General features: G+C 41.2%; 1 protein-coding gene across 1 annotated transcript in view; it reads left to right on the top strand.

Annotated features, from left to right (window-relative positions):
* The window catches only part of LOC147711629 (beta-microseminoprotein-like), a 160,580-nt gene that overhangs the window by 51,716 nt on the left and 85,895 nt on the right, over positions 1-22,969 (top strand). The window contains exon 3 of the mRNA XM_086922299.1: positions 20,341-20,443. Within this exon, the coding sequence (XP_086778425.1) occupies positions 20,341-20,443 (103 nt within the window). The remainder of the gene's footprint in view (positions 1-20,340; positions 20,444-22,969) is intronic.

A 22,969-nucleotide genomic window follows, 5' to 3' on the forward strand; every position in this document is an offset into this window, starting at 1 on the left:
TCAACTCTTACCGCCTTGGAAAAAAATTCTGTTACTATACATGGAACAGACCATTTATTCCATTTATTACCAAAAACCCTTCCAAACTTTACTCGCACAAAATCCCCTACCTTGATTTTCCCTTTATGATTACCCAGTGGCAACCGACTACCTTTCATCTTCTCCTGATACTTTAAAACTTTGTCCATGACTTTCGAAGAATCAAATGAGACCACAGAAGAAATTTTAGTTTTCATCCACCAAGGAAGAAGTTTAGAGCCAGGTTTCCTACTTCTCAGCATCTCAAATGGAGATAGACCAGTAACAGAATTAGGAGAAACACGATATGACAATAATGTCGCACATAAAGTTTTCTTCCAATCTAAATTGCTTTTAACAGCCAACTGAATGGATTCCTTAACAACTCTGTTAAAGCATTCAGTTTGACCATTCGCTTGAGGATTATAGTTTGACACTCTTTTATGCACTATACCACACCTTTCAAGAAAAGACACAAACTCTTTGCTAGTAAACTGTGGACCATTATCTGACACCATCTCTGCAGGAATGCCTTCCCTACAAAAAACTTCATCCAAGAACTGGATCACTTGTGTTGACCCAATCTTGTCAACTATCTTGAGCTCTGGCCATTTCGAAAAATAGTCAATTAAAACCAATGCAAAAACATCCTTGTGAGTTGACGGGTCAAGAGGACCAATAATATCAATCTCCAACTTCTTCCAAGGACATGGAACGAATCCAATGGGGGAAACACCCACGGTTAATGGTTTAACTGTTTTGTCACTTCTAGCACTAGGAAAACAGAGACTAACCCACTTATCAACCATTCTATCGACAACAGGCAACCAATAGAATTCACGAATACGCCACTTAGTACTGGACAAACCCACGTGACCTTCATGAGCCATAGAGATGATTTTTTTTCTTAATCCGAAAGGAGGAACTATTTTGTCTCCCCTTGTTATAAAACCATGATCAAACATGAGTTTGTCTTTTATTTTATAAAAAGATAAGATATTACCAGATAGATTGCGTTCTTGAGGCCAACCCCGCTGTAAATAATTTGCTGCATTGGATAGATTGGTATCACTGCACAATGCTTCTCTCCATTCAATTTCAAAAATAGAAACTGACGATTCTCCATTAATTCCACCATTGATATCCTCAATTGTAAAAACAACATCCAAATCCCTTTTTAAATCCGCAAACTCAATTGATTTAACTAAAGGTAATCTGGACATGCAGTCCGCATGTACATTTAGACGAAAAGGAACATATTCAACTGTACACTGAAACTCTTGCAATTTTGCGGCCAAACGTGCTAAACGCGCCGTCAAGGTCCTCCCTCCACCAGCTACTAACATATTAATTAAAGGTTTGTGGTCTGTTCTTATCCGAAATTTAGTCCCCCAGAGAAACTGTCTAAAGTGTTCAACTGCCCACGTGCATGCTAATAGTTCCTTCTCAATTGTAGCATAGTTGTATTCGGCACCACGTAGAGTTCTAGACGCATAAGAGTCTAGATATTCTTCACCCTTGTTCTTTTGCATTAGGACAGAACCCAAACCTACATTGCTTGCATCAACGCACACTATGCATTCTCTACCCATTTCAAATGGTCTTAAGAAAGGAGCATTAACAACTTCTTGTTTAAGTAAATCAAATGCCGATTGTTGCTCACTGTTCCATACAAATTTAACATCTTCTTTTAATAACAACCTTAGAGGATGTACATTTGACGAATAGTCTTGAACAAATTTACTGTAAAATTCAGTGAGTCCCAAAAATGAAACAAGTTGTTCTTTGCTCGATGGAGCTGGTGCTTTCGATATGCTCTGGATGTGATTAAATTTTGGTTTATTACCTTGTGAGGAAATTTCATGACCAAGATATTCCACCGTGCTCTGTCTAAATTAGCATTTTGAAAATTTTAATGTTAGGTCTTTTTTTTGTACACATTCTAATACTCTTTCTAGGTTCCTATCATGGTCTTCACAACTTTTCCGTAAATTTAAATATCGTCCTGAAAGGCAATAGCCCCTTCACAACCCTCCAAGACTTCCTTCATGAGTCGTTGAAATACAGAAGCTGCTCTGGCTAAACCAAATGGCATGCGGCAAAATTGGAACATACCCTCAGGTGTGATAAAGCTAGTTAACACTTTTGACTCATCATGCAAAACAACCTGGTGGTAGGCACTTGCTAAGTCTAACGTTGAAAAGACACAAGCACCTGAAAGGGTAGAAATTTGTTCGTGAATATGTGGTAAGGGATATCTATCAATCCAGATTTCTTTGTTCAAACTTCGAAGGTCTACACATAGACGAAGTTCGCCATTAGCCTTAAGGTACAAAACCACTGGAGAAACCCAAGGTGAGGAGTCAATGGGTTCTATAATTTTCTTAGATACTAAGTCAGCTAGAATTATTTTCAATTTATCACGGTACGCCAATGGTACATTCCTAACCTTATGTCGAACGGGGACAGCACCATCCTTTAGAATAATGTGTTGTTTGAAATTGGCGTATTCGCCGAAATTGTCGGAAAAAATACTAGGAAACTTTCCTTTCATATGAATTGTGAAGTCATCATCAGGTGAAAGCACATACACTGGCGGTGAAGCATTAGGATCAAGTTTAATACCCAACTCATGTTGGTGAGGCCATCCCAAAATTGATGCACTTTTGGTCGAAACATAAACTTTTTCCTTTATCATTCTGTCTTTAAATTTAATGTCAGCCCACATAAACCCATCTAAGCTAATCTTATGACCTGAATAACTACCAGGTTGTATATCTGGTGGCGACAATTTCACTGTGCTCCAAAATTTATCAAAAACATTTCTGCCTATAATACTATACCAGGCGCAAGAATCAATAAGCATTGATATTTCTTCACCATTAATCACAATAGTATCCTTTGGGAAATCTATACATTCAGTGTCACCAACACATAATAAGCTGTTGATTTCAGAAGATTGCTCGGACTCATCACACTCTTTATGCGTTAACAAATTTACTTTCTGTAAAGATCTACACATTTTGTTAAAATGACCTGGCCTCTTGCATTTTATGCATATTTTGTTCCATGCTGGGAAGCCCCTGTAGCTTCCTACATAGTCATTACTCCCACATCTGTAACAGATAATCTGGGATTTTTTTGCAAACGGTTTATTTTCTCTCCCAAAATTCTCTTTTTTGGAAATAGTAAACAAAGGTTTCTTGGAATTGGGAAACGTCTTCACTAAAGCAACTTCAGGAATCACTACTTTGTTTTTAATATCCTGACCTCTAATCTCACTGACAAATAACTCAGATTGCTCAATCCCTTTAGCAATATTTAACACTGCACTGAGAGTAGATTCAGTTCCCATCCACAAACGTTCTTGGTTCTTTTTACTCTTTGTATGCATCATGATTTGATCCCTTAAAACTTGATCAAAATTGAGTGCTTCAAAGGCACACGACCCAGCCAAAGAGCGTAATGCGGCTATGTAATCTTCAATAGATTCATCCCCTTTTTATGTACACGAGAGTAAAATTTAAATCTCTCCATGACAGTGTTAATTTTCCACCCACACCTAGTAGCCAATTGTTTTACTACAACTTCAAAAATATTCAAATCACCAGCACGTGCCCCCTCGATAGGAGGTACATTTTCCAATTCCTTAAGACCTGCACCACCTAAACAGTTCTTTAAAAGTGCTAATTTCCTCTTAGGTGAACATCCATCTTCTTCTACTATGTCTACATTGGCTAAAAATTTTGGAAACCATAGATCCCATTTCAAATTGGGATTACCAGCTAAAGGTAAGAAATGCGCAGGTGAAGTGACATTATTTGACATTTTCTTTTTTGTTTTTATATATATTAGACACTAAACACATGTAAAGTGAAAATTAGATTAGTAATAACATGGAAGAAAATACTGACAATACCAGGAGCATAAAAACAAGAAAAAGAAATAATAAAAGTAGTCACTGTGGTCCGTTGTCAATTGTAAATAAGAACTTGTATATAGTTACTCAAAAGCCGCTTCATAAGTTAATAAATCTATTTTCCTCATTGAAGAAGATTTTGTCGATAAAACGATCCGAATCGGAGACTAGTTGGAAACAAAATGGCCGCTCCACGTATTCCGGAGTACTTTGACCTTTGCGTGATGAGGAAATAGCATAGTTACTTAGACACACTACCTTGTACAATCCTGACCGTCAGCAAAGAACACAGAGTTCTAAGAATACTCTGATCAGTCGCACTCGAAGAAAACAAGTTCAGGTCAGTGTTTTCCTTTGAAAATAAGATCTCGCTACCAACGATACTTGTACACAAATGTCTCCAAAAAACACGAGTTTCTTCTTTTTAAAAAAAATAAAACTGCTTCGAAAACACACCGCTACTTGAAGGTACTGGAGTTAAATCAATCAGTTGTCTATTTTTAGTATAGACAAAAATTAAACCAGCCTTCTAATCCAAAATAAGGTATTTGAAACATTAATATATGACTCAAAATTAACACCTGCTGGTGCAATCAAAGCACTTATTGTAAACCTGCCGCTGGTGCAATCAATTTACACAAAATCCAATAAATACCTTTGTAATAATGGCGAACGCTGTCTCCCAAGTTGTGTTCATAAAAAAAAAATCCTCTGCAAAGCTAAACATGGGTTCCTTCAAAAAAAAATATCCCGATTGTCGTCAGATTATGTAGTAAACAGGAACGCAGAGAATTGATTGAAGATACATTTAATAGCAGGAGACAGCTTAAACAACCACCAACGATAACAAGTGCCTCACTCCAACTCCCACAGAAAGTACAACCCCAATGTATAATAACAATTCCATTGGAATACTCTAACTAAGAATGCTACAAAACCCGCTGAGCCTTGTGAGTCTCGAATACTGCAACCAGTTTCTGGAGACAGAATCAGCTGTAGTGCTTAACACAAGCTCCAGAGCTGGCGAATACTTTAGTCATTTTCTCTCTAATAACAAACATTTTTCAGGTGCGCTGGCAGTCTAGGGACACATGATGTGATTGTAATTCTTATTAAAGAATATCGTGCAACTGTCAACCAGATTATAAAGCCTCATTTTGGTTTAATCCATGTAAAACATGAACGCAATGTGTGTGCCAATGGTGTTAATGTTTCATGTGTAGTGAATGGTCGGCCACAGGACCAGATGCATTCAAGATTTTCAGGAGACCATCACAAGTTATCTGTAAACACATTAGTTCTGCATCTATGTAGTGTGCCACCTTCATGACAACCACATTTTGTTGAAACACTAATATTGTATGTCAGAATACTACCTAGAAAAATATCATAGCCACAATATGAAGTGCTGAACACAGTGAAGCGAAGTACAGATTTACTATTCTTATCTCCAGAACCATGAACCACATTCCTCCAAGTTACAACTATAGCACTGAATACAGTAATTCATCCCTTTCTAAGCACTGTCATTTAACTGACAAACATTAGCCATTTTATGGTGGTTACTACCACAGAAGGGTGTCATTTGGCAGCAGCGAGTTTACAGATCACTGAGCTATCCTTTGTCTGAGATACCACATCTATTATTTCAATACCCATTCCCAGTTACTCTGGCTTTGCGCAGGCTCCTGACCCCGAAGATATAGAAATTGTTTGCACACTATGTCGAAAGAAGAATTTACATGTGAAATTTACTAGCATGCAGAGTATAACATCTATAAGCCTGGACCGATTATGGTAAAGAAGGTTCGTTAAGAAACAACAGTCTCGGGTAGATCCTATGTTTAGATCCGTATATCTAAGTCTTTGCAGATGGACCCTTCTACGACACTCAAGTTGTAATTTTTTTTTTAAATAACCTAAAAGCATGGAAACAGTTTTTACTACCAGTTCTCCATAAAGTCGTGTTTAGCCTACAAAAAATACTTCAAAAACGCTGGCCAGACTGAACAGTAGGAAGTTTTAATTCTAAGCAAAACAATCGCAACTCAAGCTGTGGAAGATGGAATTTTAAGAAACGTCAAGACTAAACTACACCCATATGCATCTTCATAATGCATTTAGAATCTGTGTCCAATCCCGTGCACAGGAAAGAATAGTCATTTGCAAATGTAAAAACTTTGGGCCACATGTACAAAAACATTTAGGGATCACAAACAGAGAATTGAACTATTTGTGACCGCTAAAGAGCCTTTTAACAATGTACTAACCATATTTTGTGAGTCAGTAACCTATTACCGATTGACAAAATAGGGTTTTCAAGTCGGTATTAGGAATGGGTGTTTTAAGGGCGTCCCATCCTAATAGTGAGTCGCAGGGGCATGTTTGAATGTTTTGCGACCAGAATGCAGAAGTAAAACATTAATATTTTACTGACTCCATGAAGGAGGCGGCAACCTATTTGCAAACGGGAAGTGGTCCCCAAGGGACCCCTTCCCCTTTGTGAATGTGAGTGCCAAAGTTTTTAGGTCGAGCCTAGCGCAGCGCATGTGCTGCTCTAGGAGATGACCTCTTGGAATCTGTCTGCACTTTTCTGAAACATGCGTGTGGCTTTTTTTTTGCAGTAATTGTATTGACCTTTGCGTTTGAGTTTCAGAAAAGAAAGCACGCAAATGGCCAAGAGCTGGTACATGTCCCACCTTTTTCTCAAAATGTTGACTCCCGCAGCATCCACCTTGCGGGAGCGAGCAGCGGCGCGCAGGGGCTATCTGTTTCTAATTAGCGTGTCCGTGCTTGTTTACATTTGCCTGTCTCATGGTCGCTTTCACTTTTGTGCCATGCTTGTTTCTTTCAGTTGCTCCACTTCGAGCTCTGTTGCAGTATATTATTTGTCTTTGCATGTTGTGCAAACCTTTACCAATCCTCAGTGATGCTTTTCTTTATGGCCGAGTTGTAAAGGAGGTGGGTTACACTGTTGCAGTGGCACATCATACGGCTGCCACTTTTATTATTCTCAAAAGTGTGAATTTGGACGACAAAGGACAAAATAAAATACAAGCCAGCGCAGTTCAAAATCCTGTCTAAACCCATCAATGTAATATCATCCGGACATATTTGCCTGCTGTGCGTGCATTCTTTGTGTCAGCTCTGCAGCAGCCCTTTTTTGTTTTGCTGAAGAATAACAAATCTTTTGCAATTAAACAAGCACTGTTAAAATCAGACAAGTTCAGCGTTGACTGCTAAGGACTGTGTGTTGCACACTACAATCACACAAGCGCCAGTTATGCGATTCCTCAGGTGCTCCTACAGTGACTGCTAAATCATTGTGCACGTAATGCGATTCTCCTCATGAGTGTAGAAATTTGGGGCATCCTTGATTAAAATATGTATTCAGCAATCATGTATTCACAGGCCCTGAAAGGGATCCTGATCGATGAAAAGTTGTGTGATTGTCAAGATCAAGTTCGTACTTTAAAATGTTATTTTCTGTGGGGCCGATTCACAGAACTAACTTAAGACAAAATCCTAAACTTACTACTTTTGATATTCACAGAAGTTAGGATTTTGTCTTAAGTTTGTCTTAAAACAAACTTAAGACAGACTTAAGACAAACTTAAGACAAAATCCTAACTTCTGTGAATACCAAAAGTAGTAAGGTTAGGATTGTGTCTTAAGTTAGTTCTGTAAATTGGGCCTTGTGTCTTTTGCCTCTGCTGATTATTACTAATTCTTGCAAATTCTAGAATTCTCTGTTGAAGCATACTCCAGTTTTTCTCTCCATCTCTTTCAATGGCATGTCCCTTCCTCTTTCTCCCTCTTCATCATTCAGAAAGCATGTTCAAAACCTGGTGGGCCATCTCCACCTTTCATATTTCTCAGGTTAATAAATTGTGTACTGTTAAACAGGGTAATAATCAAATGTGTTTTTATATATATGTTAGAACTCCTCTAAACACCTAATGTTGCTATATTTTACTACTAAACAGGCGTGAAATTGCAGTTACCTTGCAGTTGAAAGAGGCTTTATTTAGATGGTGCAGCAGGTGCAGTAACACTGGGGCCCAAAGCTGTGGGAGCCCCACTAACCACCAACTATTGCAATATTTTACTACTAAACAGGCAGTCACAAGTGCTCTACAACATAGCTTAAACACATCAACAAAGCCAATAGCTCTGGCAAAACACATATAAGATCCCAAAGGTGAGACCTATTGGCTATGAAAAATGCTTGTTTAAGAGCAGGAAGTGGTCTCACTGACCTCTGCCTAATCTTCAAAAAAATGAAAAGGAAACTTTTCATATTTCTTTTTTTAATGCATCCCATTTTCCTTCAATGACAACCGGCTGAATTAAAAAAAATTGCTTTATTTAAAAGGCAATCACAGACATGGTGGTCTGCTGACCCCACCATCCCTCCCATTACAGGCCATTCCCAATGAGTTACAATTTGCGACCTGCCTCATGAAAATTGATGAGATAGGTCAATTGCAACCCTATTAAGAATCGCAAACAGTGTCTGAGGCACTGTTGTTCAGCGCATTTTGTGAGTTCCTAATTACGAGTTGCAAAAAGTTGCAAATACGAACTCACAATTTTTTTTCTTTGTACGTGTGCCCCCAAACCATTTAAAATCATGTAAACAAAATATACATGTTTTGCACAACACTAGAGCACTATTTCACTGAAGAGTGCGGCAGATGCGTACTATGCAAAAGGAAGTCACAAGCACTTAACATCTGGGCGCAGAGTTTGTGACACCTGATCAGGTCTTTCTGCTGGATCAGTTTTGGAGCAGGAGCCAACAGCAGCCACTGAATCATACAGCACCCAACGCAGCACAAATCACAACCATTGGCTCGAAAGAGTGCTCTGTGTAGCACCTAGAGTAACTGCAGTCTTAAAACAGTACCCAGGACAGCACCAAGAGCAGACAATCCATTAAATAAGCTCCCAATATAATGCAAAGACCAACTACTGTGTTAAAACAGCACTCAATTTACTGCCAGTAGCAGCCCCAGGCGTAATATGGTACCCCCAATATAGCACCAAGAGCAACCAGCCAGTGTACAAAAACAGGGCCAGGTGCAGTGCTGGGCTCAGTTGTCATGCTTAAAAAATGCCAAGGAATGTCACTACTAAAAAATCAAAATAATAAAATAAGAGTAACCAGTGAATTTAAATAGCACAATGCAGGACCTCTACTGGCCACTTCCAGTACATCCCCTGAATTAGACGTACAGTGCCTTGTAAGGTTCTGCACTGCCTTTTAATGTTTATTCCTTGCTATCTCATTGTGTCCAGTCCGACAAATCATAATAACTTGTATTTCCTCAGTAGATTTCATTTGTAAAGGAATGTAAATAAGTAATGATACCTGTGAGGTACTCAGCATTGTTATCTCAAAGTCTGTTATGAAGTTCTCTGGTTATACTGAATAAGCAGCTACATACATCATTATCATATGAAATCTCTTTATTGATATCATAACTACAATTTCAGAATTGCCTTATTAACCTTCTTACTTTTTCAAATTTGCCTGAAAATGCACCATTTGCCCAACATTTTTTCAAAATGTATTCGGGGGGAGAACCCCCAAGATTCCCCATATGACTGGCAGCCTCGCTTACTATGCTCGCTCGATGCATTTCACCCGTTCCAAACTTTTCCACCTCACCACTTTCAAATGTCACCAGCCACCACTGCATGCCATATTATACTAGCATGACTAAACTCATGCACTCATACACATTCACAGCATCATACATATCAAAGTTTCAGTTGGAGTCATAAATGCCAAAGGGAAAAGAATAATTGTACCCAGATGGCTGCAGGAGAATCTTTCATGTAAGTATTTAAATAAACTCATACTTGTATCAATGTTAGTAAGAGTAGACTTCTTTCACTATTTAGGCCACTATTCAACTGTTTCATCAGGACAGCCTGCTGAGATTATTTGCTTATCATTACCAGGGATTGGTCAGATGATCATGTCCAAACAGTCAAACACACATCACAATGTTACCAGCAATGAAAACAAAGTGAAAAGCCTTGTTAAGCTCCCCCCACAAACGATGGTGCATGAAATAATAATCTGGGACCATATGCATATACTACTACTATTCCAATGTATCCTATTGAATCATGCCTTGACATGTTCTTTAGGAAAGGTCAGAAAAAAGGGGAATGCTTGCTCCTGCTTGTTGCTACTTTGTCAGATTAATTCAGTCTACCTCTATGTGTCCTGTCTTCTTTGACAATTTATTGTACAATAAACAATGAGGGTTACCCTTGTCACCTCTCTATTTATCTTCCTATATTTTGTCTGCAAATTGGTTTTGGAATTGGTTCAACTTCCTGGACCATAGCTTAGTAAATTGCACACAATGTGTGTGAAGAAGTACTGCCCTGGACCCTCTTGCTTTAAAGAAAGGGGTGAAGTAGGCACTCTACAGGCCCCTCTTGGGTCAGGGATGATTACTTCTATCCCTTTTTTTATAAAACATTTGAATGTTTTTTTGTCAAATATTACAGTAAATGATAAGGCAACAGAAAGGCATAGCTTGAATGAATGAACCACAGAATTTCCATTACCATTTGAGACTCCCACATGCCCAACCAGCACACAAAACAGCTGTTATTGCAGTTCCTCCCCTTCCTTCCCCCAGTTCATGGTTTAGTGGTATAAGTCTTGATTTTCTCATCCAAAGAGCAATGTGGATTGCTATTCCTTCTTGATGTATAAAACGGCTGCAGTAGCTCCTAAACCCAGATTATGTTCTTGCTTACTCCTGGATATTGGGAATCTGGCAGGCTCTTGACTTCAGAGCAAGCTCCATCCATCAAGCTGACATCATGAGAATCATTACCTCCTCCTGGCCTCCTGACAGGTGCAGTCAAGCTCCTAAACAGGCAGGTAGGTATCTTTCTTTTTCAAGTCACAACAGCATGGTGACATGCAAGACCACACCTGAGGCCTAATTTAGAGTAGGGCAGATGACCTGTCCGCTGGTGAGGTCAGTGCAGGCTATTGTTTCCACTCTCCTAGAAGAGGACCATCCACCATATTTTAAAGTCCCCAGCATAAATAATAATAATAATAATAATAATAATAATAATAATAATAATAATAACAACATTTATAGAGTGAGACAGCTGCCTCAAACAGAGGTGTCCCGGCGCTATAGCGGGCAGGCATGAGAGGTGCGGTGCAGACATAATATCGACTCCAAAATATCGACTGGACATAATATTGAGTTTTAAATATAGACTGGACAAAATATCGACAGGACAGAATATAGATAACCAAAATATTGTTTTTAAGGTAAGTAATATCGACTGTTAAAAATATAGAAAGTTAAAATATCGAAGTATATAATATAGAAAGTTAAAAATATCGATTTTTTAATAATATCAAATTTTTTATAGTGTATTTTTATGTTATAATATGTGTGAAAAGTGTGTATTTATGTTATAATTAATTTTTATTAATGAATTTTGTTTTTATAATTATTGCGTAATTTAATTCTGTAGCGGGTTGTGGGTTTATAGGGGAATAGGGTGGGAAGTAATTTCATTATAATTATTTAAATATGTAAATTTATTTATTGATAGTACATTTTAATTAATTAATTATTATTTGTTAATTAATAACATTTTAATTGGTAATTAATTTTAATTAATTGATTAATTGGTAATTATGTAAATTTTACTATTTTATTTTCTGTAGCGGGTTGTGAGTTTATAGGGGAATTGGGTAGGAAGTAATTGAATTATAATTAATTAAATATGTAAAATTATTTATTGGTATTTATTTAGAATTAATTATTAATTAAGTATTTATGGGTAATTATAACATGTTTATTTGCCAATTAATTAAATATAATTGATTAATTGTTAATTATGTAAATTGTAATAATTTATTTTCTGTAGCGGGTTGTGGGTTTATAGGGGAATAGGGTGGGAAGTAATTTATTAATAATTAATTAAATAATTAAATGTATTTAAATTTATTTAATTTGAAATAATTGTTAAATAATTTTTAATTATTAAATAATTAATTGTTATTTTTTAATTAATTAGTATTAATAGGTGATCAATTGAAATAATTATTTTTAATTAGTAATTTTAATATATTAATTATTACATTATATAAAAAAAATATTATTTTTAATTACTTATTAATAGATATTCATTTATACATTTTTAAATAATACATGAAGTATTTATTTTCCCTAATGTTGTATTCTCTGGAGTGGGAATAGTAATTTTAACCCTTACACTATCCAAAGCTTTCCCTACTGTTGCACCCACTGGAGTGGGAATAGTAATTTTTACCCTTACGCTATCCAACGCTTTCCCTACTGTTGCACCCACTGGAGTGGGAATAGTAATTTTTACCCCTACGCTATCCAACGCTTTCCCTACTGTTGCACTCTTTGGAGTGGGAATAGTAATTTTAACCCTTACGCTATCCAAAGCTTTCCCTACTGTAGCACCCACTGGAGTGGGAATAGCAATTTTAACCCCTACGCTATCCAACGCTTTCCCTACTGTTGCACCCACTAGAGTGGGAATAGTAATTTTAACCCCTATGCAATCCAACGCTTTCCCTACTGTTGCACCCACTGGAGTGGGAATAACATTTTTTACCCCTACGCTATCCAACGCTTTCCCTACGGTTGCACTTTTTGGAGTGGGAATAGTAATTTTTACCCTTACGCTATCCAACGCTTTCCCTACTGTTGCACTCACTGGAGTGGGAATAGTAATTTTTACCCCTACGCTATCCAACGCTTTCCCTACTGTTGCACCCACTGGAGTGGGAATAGTAAATTGTACCTCTACGCTATCCAACATTTTCCCTACTGTTGCACCCAGTGGAGTGGGAATAGTAATTTTAACCCCTACGCTATCCAACGCTTTCCCTACTGTTGCACACACTGGAGTGGGAATAGTAAATTTAACATCTACGCTATCCAACTTTTTCCCTATTGTTGCATCCACTGGAGTGGGATAAGTAATTTAAACCCCTACGCTATCCAACTCTTTCCCTACTGTTGCACTCACTGGAGTGGGAATAGTAATTTTAACCCCTACACTATCCAACGCTTTCCCTACTGTTGCACTCTTTTTGGAGTGGGAATAGTAATTTTTACCCTTACGCTATCCAACGCTTTCCCTACTGTTGCACTCTTTGGAGTGGGAATAGTAATTTTTACCCTTACGCTATCCAACGCTTTCCCTACTGTTGCACTCTTTGGAGTGGGAATATTAATTTTTACCCCTACGCTATCCAACGCTTTCCCTACTGTTGCACCCACTGGAGTGGGAATAGTAATTTTAACCCCTACACTATCCAACGCTTTCCATATGCTTGCACTCTTTGGAGTGGGAATAGTATTTTTTACACTTCTGCTATCGTACGTTAATAATATTGGATATTATTTAATTATATTACGTTACTATATATATATATGTTTTAACAAATATGATTGTAATTTGTTTTAATAATTTCATTAATTATTTAATTATTATAAGTTAATTTAAGTATTTTTAAGTATATTTTAGTAATTAAATTTTAATAATAATTTAACACTGTTTTTAATTAAGTCGATATTTTTATAAACTATATTTTTGTAAACGATATTTTGTACTCAATATTTTTGTACTTACCTGTTTGTAGATACAAAATCAATATTCTGTCTGTCGATATTTTGTCAATGATATTTTTGCAAGTCGATATTCTGTCCCTCGATATTATTTCAGTGATCAGAGAGGTGCATAACTAAAAGTTCTAGCCATGGCTAAAAAGCCAGGTCTTCAAGGTGTTTCTGAACACAAGTTCAGATTGGATCAGGCTCATATTAGTCGACAGGGAATTCCACAGCCTGACCACCACCACCATGAAGGATCTGCCCCTAATGCGTGACTTAGCATAGTGAGGTTCACAGATCAAGTTCTGAGAGTTGGACCTCAATGATCATTTTTGCTGGTAGAGGCATAACCAGTGTTTAAAGTAGCTAGGACATCTGCCATGCAGCGCCCAAAAGGCCATGGTCAAGGTTTTGAACTCGATCCTTTTCACAACTGGCAGCCAGTGGAGCTGTCTTACATGCGGAGAGATGTGGTGCCTATACGGAACTCGCCTAATTAATCTTGCTGCCGTATTTTGTACCATTTGTAATCTCTTAATCAGATAGGCGGGTAATCCCAAGTATAGACAATTTGCATAGTCCAGCCCAGATGTCACTGTGGCATGGACAATGACTCTATGACACTCCTCCGGCAACAGATGTAGAAATTTCCTCAAGCTTCTCAACTTACCGAAGCATGAGGCGGCAACATGCCGTACCTGTGTTGCAGATGAAAGATCCGCTTCCCATTTTACGCCTAAGTTTTTTGCTGTGTAGGTGGCAGGCCCACTTCCGCTGGACACCAAAGTCCGGCTGCCGTAGGAGATACCTTGCCAAAGAACAACACCTCTGTCTTCTCTGCATTAAGCTTAAGTTTATTGTTGTTCATCCAGCAGGAGATGTCCTTCAAACATCCCTAAACCTAATGAAGGAGTCCGCAGAATGATACTTGAAGGAAAACACCAGCTGGGTGTCGTCTGCATATGACATTGCCTTCACTTTCCAATTTGCTATGAGCCAAAATAGGGGAGCCAGATAGGTATTGAAGAGCAGCAGACTCATTGCCGAACCCTGTGGTACCCCACACCACAGTGGCTTAGGTTCCGACAGAAAGGATTGGAGAGCGACCCTCTGCGTACTGATTTTTAAGATAGGACTTCAGCCAGGTGAGGACCATTCCTCCCAGACCCATCAATTTGAGTCTATCTAACAATATTTGGTGATCCACAGTGTCAAATGCTGTGGGCAGGTCCAAAAGCACCAGTATTGCTGATGCTCCTGCGTCCACAGTCATTCTTACTGACTTTGCCACCTCCAACAGTGCAGCCTCAGTACTAAAAGCGGACGGAAAAACGTACTGAGTGTCATGCAAAATGTCATGCCCTTCAATGAAATTAGCCAGCTGGCTCTGTACCATCTTTTCCAACATCTTTGCTGGTGCTGGCAGTAGTGAGATCGGGCGATAGTTGTTAAGCTCTCCCAGATCCACATTGGGCTTTTTCATAAGGGGCAATATCAACGCATGTCTCCAAACATCAAGGAAAATGCCCATGGACAGTGAGGTGTTCTATATATGATTCAGAGCGGGATTCATCAGTTGAGCCAGAGCCCTGCACAATTTAGGGGGGCCGGGATCCTCCCGGGACCCTGACTTACATCTGAGAGATTCCTGTTGGGAGATAGGGAGAAATTTCGAGAAAGTATCTTCGGTATTTCGAATTCCCACACTTCCATTTTAGCTTCTCCATCACCGTTGTGAAGGTGTTACAGACTTTCAGGATTTTACTATCAAAAAAGTCTGATAGCTTCATACACAATGAGGGGGACGGCTGTATCGTTCTTTCAAGCTCCACCGGCTTGGTGAAGGAGCTGACTATCCTAAAGATTTCCTTGCCTCAGGATCTTGTTCTCTTCTGTCGATCTGTTGCTATGGTGGTGGCTCCATTGAAAGTGGTAAAGCTTTGTGATTGTTTTGTGCCAAGCAAATCTATGGATTGGTTGAGCTGACGAATTCTAGAATCCATCCACTCAGAGGATAGCTCACAGTCTGAAGACAATCACCAATGGACACAATAGATAGATTCCACTGCGCACCCTTACGTATCTCCCTTGTAATGCCTTCTTCACTTTTTATGAAGCACAGTGCTCTTTTAAAAGGGGGAAGTAATAAGTGACCAAAGAGAGGAAGTATAATGCTTCGAGTCAACTTTATTTTGATATCTCAGTATCCATGCGATGTGGTAGTAAAATTCGCTCCATGCTGCAGTCACTACTAGAGGACAATAATGAATGTACTTCTCATTAGTAGTTTTTTTGTTAGCCATGTTGGCCGGCCCCCTCAGATTTTGTTGAGCTTTATCAAGAATAAACTCCCAAAAGTAGTAATTCAATATTGAGAAAAAAATGTAATCTTTGAGCCAGATGTGCAGAGAGTTTTCTGCCTGTGGATGTGAGTCACTGAGTGGTATACCTGCCCTAGACTTTAATGTCGAACTTAGACGTCTAGAGGAAGGAAATTTCGTGATGGTCACGCTGCTCTAAAAAGCGCAAGGCCACGATTCTGTGGTACGTAACCTCACAGGTCCTAACTTTCCAACAGCGAGTGAGATGTGGTTCTGGCATCAGGAAACTAGTGTTTCCCCCAACTAGGGCAGGTGAGCCATGCGTTTCGTGGGGCAGGTGCACTGACATTTCCCAACAGTGCTCGGGCTCCACCAAACTCTAAACAACGTCCATGGGCAGAGAATGGAGAGACAATGGCAGCCACATTGATGTTCAACTCCTAGGCTGTGTCTTGGTGTTCAAATGCAATGGCGGCTCCTCCATTTGGGGCATGGGGGCGTCGCCCCACTGCTTTCTCCCAGTGCGATAAGAAGAAACATAAAAGGGTAAAACTACTATTTTATGTTTCTGCTTCTCGCACTGCGAGAAAGCAGAAGTGCCTGGAGTGCCTGGTTGGGGGCAGGCGGTCCTTCTTGAAGGCAGGGGAGAGTGGCTTGCCCACTGTTGTTGGTACTGACTGTTTGGTCGGCCCCAGGGGCGTGCATGCAGCCTACATAGAGAAAATGGCCAGCCTGGTGCGCTCTCTGCTGCGCCTCACCAATCACAACGCTGTCATTGCAGCATTGTGATTGGCTTAGGGGAGAAAGACCGCCTGTGGCTGCTTCCTGATGGGACCCCGTCACTGCCAGGAGGTGAGGCGGTGGGGGACTCAGGACCCGGTAAGGTATGTTTTTTTTGTTTTATTATAACCTCCCGCCCATGACCCCTACCCGCAAGTCCCCTACCCGCAACTGCCATGTTCCACCTGCTGCGACTGTCCCTCTGGCAGAATTCCTCCTTACGTCTCTTGTTTGCCTATCTGCCACGTTATACAGCAGTGCCTGTTTACTGCTTGGCTCCCGAGTTGGGAAGCACTGGCAGATAGCAGATGTACCAATTAATAACCTGTCAAGGCTGATGGATAGGACAATACATATTCCAGCACACGTCTCTCAGGTGTTTTTCTTCCCCATTCTAGGACATAGGGGTCACAAGACTTACTCGGCTTCCCCGGAGAGAGATGGAACTGTCTCATTAGCGCCTCTCTTTAATGATATGCTCAGGCCACCTCGGAGATAATAACTCCCTTGCTCTTCGCAGGGCATGAAGGGATGGTATGGCTGCTTTATCAAGGCACCTGGGCAGCCAGCTGGCAGGAGGGAACACGAAAGAAGCACTGCACAGGCCTCAGCCCCACTGAGTGGATCCAGTGAATGATGGGTGGGGTGAAGGGAGCGAGAAGCATGCCGAGCAGTAGGGAGGGATGGAGAGTGAGACACCTCAAAAGTGATTGAACAAGCAAGAGATAGAGAGACTTTGAGAGAAAGAATGAAAGATGGATAAAATGGGAAGGGAATTCTTAAAATTTGGTCTTGCTGAATGGCTTTTTCAAAACTATTTAGTGAAAGACATAGGTTAGAAAATTCCACCAACAGGACGTTAGACACTTAGGCAAAAATGTCTCCGCTGTTTCTGATAGCAAATTAAGTGTATTTGTATAAACTGGAAGCTAATGTTTAGGGACAAAATGATGGCATTAAATATATTAGATTCATACATTTCTATGGTTATTCACGCTCAGATGCTGTTGTTGGTTTTGGTATGAGTGTCTGCTTAATGTTGACGCTGTTATTTTATTATTTTTTAACACAAACATGCCACATGGTGATACTCCAACTCTCCCCAAACTCCCTTTAAAAGCCGCTGCCCCACTCGCTGTAAACACTTTATCGTCTATAACCAACATCCACAGTGATGTGTACTGTGTCAACACTGATGTCCTATAGTGGACAGTGTATGACTTCACAACATTCATTTAGGACCGGGCAAACGCAAGATGTCACCTGCATTTCGTCCTCGCAGTTACTTGTAGTTAAAGCAGCAGGAAATGTAAGCTGAACCTGGTACCGGCTTCTCTTATGTTGAGTTGTGTTCTGTTGAGTTGTACGGTATTTTGAGGTGGTATATTATGTGACATTTTGTTATGCTGCTTTAAGCTATGCTATGATGTGCTATGTTAAGGTACTTAAACTATACCATGCTTTGTTATGCTATGCCAAGTCATTTGTTATGGTAATGTGTTGTGACGTGTCACATTAACCTATGGTTTTTAAGTCACAGTGTGCTATACTGAGTTGTGGTATGTTATTTTGTAGGGATTCGTTGAATAATGTTATGATATGCTTTGCTGTGTTTTGCTATTCTGCTGTGCTATGCTTGCTAGGTTGAGTTATCATATGTCGAAACTTCAAAATCCTTGAATAGATTTTGAATTACCCTCTCTTATTACACAGTGCTGGGTCAAAACCGAAGTAACCCTTTGCTTCCTAAATTTGTTAACACAAAGCATTTCATATCACTACATTTACACGTCTCGTTTCTTTAGTTCTTAGAAGCAGAGTTGATGCAACAGCATGCACCCTACTTTTAATAATATTGGCAAATACGAAATCAAGATTTGTTTTATTAACTGTTTAGCTATACGTTTTTTAATCGAGAAGTTGCACATCAAGTCTAATACTAAAGTGATAAATTAGAGACTCCTACACAACCTGTACTATTATAATTATACACCAGAAGGACTTACACAAAGTCAAGTCTCACAGTTAGGCATCAAGAAGTGTTATACAAAGTGTAATCCTACAGCTATACACCAGGAAGATTTATACTTTATGTAATCTTATAGCTATTTGCAAGAAACCGATAATTATTGTAGATTTATAATTAGTTACTAGTAAAGCTTACACAGAGAATATCCTTATAGATATGCAACATGTATAGTTATTGAGTAGTCTTATACACCAGCAAACCATATACAAATTATAAAATGAATGCATATACCTGGAAGGCGAGGAACATAGAAGAGAGACATACAAGGCTGTGCGGGTGTTTGACAGGGACATAGCAAGGCAATGAACATAGAAGGGAGATGTACAGGGGTGTGATGCTGCTTGACAGGGAAATAGCAAGGCAATTAACAATTGATTCATTAACCTTCCTGCTTTCTCAAATTTGCTTGAAAATGCACCCTTTGTCCACTCTTTTTTCAAAAGTTACTCAGGGGGACAACTCCGAAACCTTCTGTAGGTTGTTTGGGCTCGCTCGCTACACTCGCTCGCTACAGTGCAGTACAATTATTTTTTTACGCCACACCACTTTCAAATCTCACCAGCCGCCACTGTTCAAATGACGACGGACTGGCGAGCCAAGTAGCGCCCGAGGTAAGCAGTGTTTATAGCCCTCTTCTAGCCAAGATTTGATGCCAGAACCTTTCAGATCGTCCACAGCATCCAAGAGTGTATCTGCTCCTTCAATTCTGAATCCTGCATTTCTGGAAGATGGCCGTAAACCTTGTCCTTGTTCTGAATACATTTGCCCGGAAATTAAAACAAATGAGTTGGAGGACCAGCCCTCACTAATGAAACAGTGTAAGTAGGTTGACATAGTACTCCACTGTGGAAAAGGCCCTGAAGCATAAAGCAATCTAACAAGTCCAGTGAGTGGTATTCATGCATTAGCAAGGTGAACTGTCTGAAAGTGGTCTTTGTGCACATTTTGTTGTTGCTTGATTAAGTAAAATAATATGCAATTACACATACTTATTCAAAAGTCAAAACCTGCATTTGGCGATATACTTTATATGTGTCTTTGTATCAATTCAGGACGCATAGACATGATTTGCCCTAAAAAAAAAAAGATCAAGCAACAAAAGTGCAGCATTGCATTCTGATTGTGCACCTTCCTGTTCACTTGCTCTAGTTTATTGCTAGTAGCAGCTCGTAATTACATGATGTGGCGTAATAGCATTATTTCAGGATTTTGTTGTGTAGCAAGAGTAATGCAAATTTACTGATATACACAAGATTAATTCAGTGTAATGGACAATTTGGACAGAGAATCCACTATCTCCTGTAGCTGAGATGTATCTGCATTCATCCAAATGTTCTATAGCTTTTCTTTGTCTCACTGAGGTGCACATTAGCAACAGCTGCTTGAAATGTACAGTGGAAGCAGATCTGGTTTATGAATGTTGTTCCATATATAAATAATCATTTACAAATGTCGCGAAAACACATGCATGCAAGAAAAGAACAGAATGCCATTAAAAGCATACAACATTCTAAATGTCTACGAATGCTAGTGCACCATAGCAGACAAAATCAGAGGACCGGCTATATGCTAACTGGATGGCAGAATTGACTGAATATTGATTCCTGCTTTGTTTTCTAGGCTGCTTCATAGAAGGCAAGTTGCGTCCATTCGGTTCAACAACTAGAACGAAGACATGCATGAGTTGCTACTGTTCCTCATCAGACTCAAAATGCTGTTCCCTGTAAGTGTTATGAAAAATAAGAAATATAAAAATGCAGAGTAACATGTATGCATTTATTTCATGATGTGCAGAAGGAATGCTGTCGCTGCTTCCTAGTGCTAGATTGATTTTTGTAGTGCGCGACATTAGGTGAGTCAATCAATCAATCAATCAATCAAGACATTTATAGAGCGCACTACCTACCCGTAGGGTCTCAAGGCGCTTGGGGGGCGGGGGGGGGGGGGTGCCGCTACTACTCGAACAGCCAGGTCTTGAGCTTCTTCCTGAAGGAGAGGTGGTCTTGGGTCAGGCGCAGGTCGGCCGGGAGGGAGTTCCAGGTCTTGGCGGCCAGGTAGGAGAAGAACCTTCCTCCTGTAGTGGCTCTACGGATGCGTGGGACGGCGGCGAGGGCGTGGCTGGCAGAATGGAGGTGGCGTTTGGGAGCGTAGAAGTTGATGCGGTTGTTGAGGTAGCTCGGGCCTTGATCGTGGAGAGCTTTGTGAGCGTGGGTAAGGAGGCGGAAGGTGATTCTCTTGTTGACCGGGAGCCAGTGCAGGTCTCTTAGGTGTCCGGAGATGTGGCTGTGTCGTGGGACGTCGAGGATGAGTCTGGCTGAGGCGTTCTGGATGCGCTGGAGTCTCTTCTGGATCTTGGCGGTGGCTCCGGCGTAGAGTGCGTTGCCGTAGTCCAGTCGGCTGGTGACGAGGGCCTGGGTGACGGTCTTCCTGGTCTCCGTGGGGATCCACCAGAAGATCTTCCGAAGCATGCACAGGATGTTGAAGCACGACGAGGAGACGGCGTTGACTTGCCTGGTCATGGAGAGGGAGGAGTCCAGGATGAAGCCCAGGTTGCGTGCGTGGTTCGTCGGTTTGGGTGCGGTGCCCAGGGCGGGGGGCCACCAGGAGTCGTCCCAGGCGGAGGGTGAGGAGCCCAGGATGAGGACCTCTGTCTTATCTGAGTTCAGTTTCAGGCGGCTCGTCGTCATCCACTCGGCTACCTCTTTCATCCATTCGTGCAGGTTGGCTCTGGCGGCGGCGGGGTCGTTGGTCAGGGAGAGGATCAGCTGGGTGTCGTCGGCGTAGGAGATTATGTTGAGGTTGTGTTGGCGTGCGATGGCCGCGAGGGGGCTCATGTAGACGTTGAAGAGAGTAGGGTTCAGCGAGGATCCTTGAGGGACGCCGCAGATGACTTCGGTGGCCTCTGTTTTGTACGGTGGTAGGCGGACTCTCTGTGTTCTTCCGTCGAGGAAGGAGACGATCCATTCCAATGCCTTCTCCTGGATTCCGACGTTGCGGAGGCGCTGCACTAGGGTGCGGTGGCAGACCGTGTCGAAAGCCGCGGAGAGGTCTAGGAGGATGAGGGCCGCTGTTTCACCGTTGTCCATCAGGGCTCGGATGTCGTCGGTGGCAGCGATGAGGGCGGTCTCGGTGCTGTGGTTGGCACGGAATCCGGACTGCGATGGGTCGAGGGATCCATTCGTCTCGAGGAAGGCGGCCAGCTGTTTGTTGACGGTCTTCTCGATGACTTTGGCTGGGAACGGGAGTAGAGAGATGGGGCGGTAATTCTTGAGTTCGGTGGGGTCTGCTGTAGGTTTCTTGAGTAGAGCGCTGAGTTCGGCGTGCTTCCAGCTCTCGGGGAAGGTGGCGGTGTCGAATGAGGTGTTGATGATGTCCCGCAGGTGGGGTGCGATGACAGCGTCGGCTTTGTTGAAGACGTGGTGAGGGCAGGGGTCGGTCGGAGATCCGGAGCGGACGGAGTTCATCATGTGGACGGTGTCTTCGGTGTTGACCGGGGTCCAAGCGCGGAGGGTGGTGATGGGTGGTGTTGCTGCGGTTGTGGCGTGCGTCGGTTGAGTGCTGAAGCTGTTGTGTATGTCCGCGATCTTGTTGTGGAAGTAGGAGGCGAGGGAGTTGCAGAGGTCTTGCGATGGGGTGATGTCGTTGTTTCCGGCGTTGGGGTTGGAGAGCTCTTTCACGATGTTGAAGAGTTCCTTGCAGTTGTGTGCGTTGTTGTCCAGTCGGTTCTTGAAAGCCGTTTTCTTGGCGGTGCGGATCAGTTGGTGGTGTTTCCGGGTGGCGAGCTTGAGGGTGGTCCTGTTGTCCGGCGTGGGTTCCTTTCTCCAGGTTTTCTCGAGGGCTCGGCAGTTCTTCTTGGAGCTCTTGAGAAAACTTGAGTGGATGAGTCTCCATGTGTTCCTCTAAGGCAGGAGTGTTTATACCGGAGGAGGGTGAGGCGGCACCCCCTGGGGGCATAAACTGACCTCAGAGGGGCACCAAGCACTGTTCAAGAGGAGCACCATTCTAAAAGGAGTGATGGGCTGTTAGGTAAAAAGCGGAATGGCAGTGAAGCACTCTATGTCAATAGCATCTTTTGTCACTTATGACCTGGGGCTAGGAGTAGGTTTCAAGGGGCGGCAAAGGGGGGGGGGTATTGGCAAGGGACAAGGCGCTCCCCCCTTTCGGATCACACTGTGGATGATACTTTCCCACTTTAGGGAGACCAGGCTGCAAATAGCATGTTTGCAATCGGAATTGAGTGCAATTATGA

The sequence above is a fragment of the Lissotriton vulgaris genome, chromosome 5, assembly GCF_964263255.1.
Source record: "Lissotriton vulgaris chromosome 5, aLisVul1.2, whole genome shotgun sequence".
Classification (NCBI taxonomy): Eukaryota; Metazoa; Chordata; class Amphibia; order Caudata; family Salamandridae; genus Lissotriton; species Lissotriton vulgaris.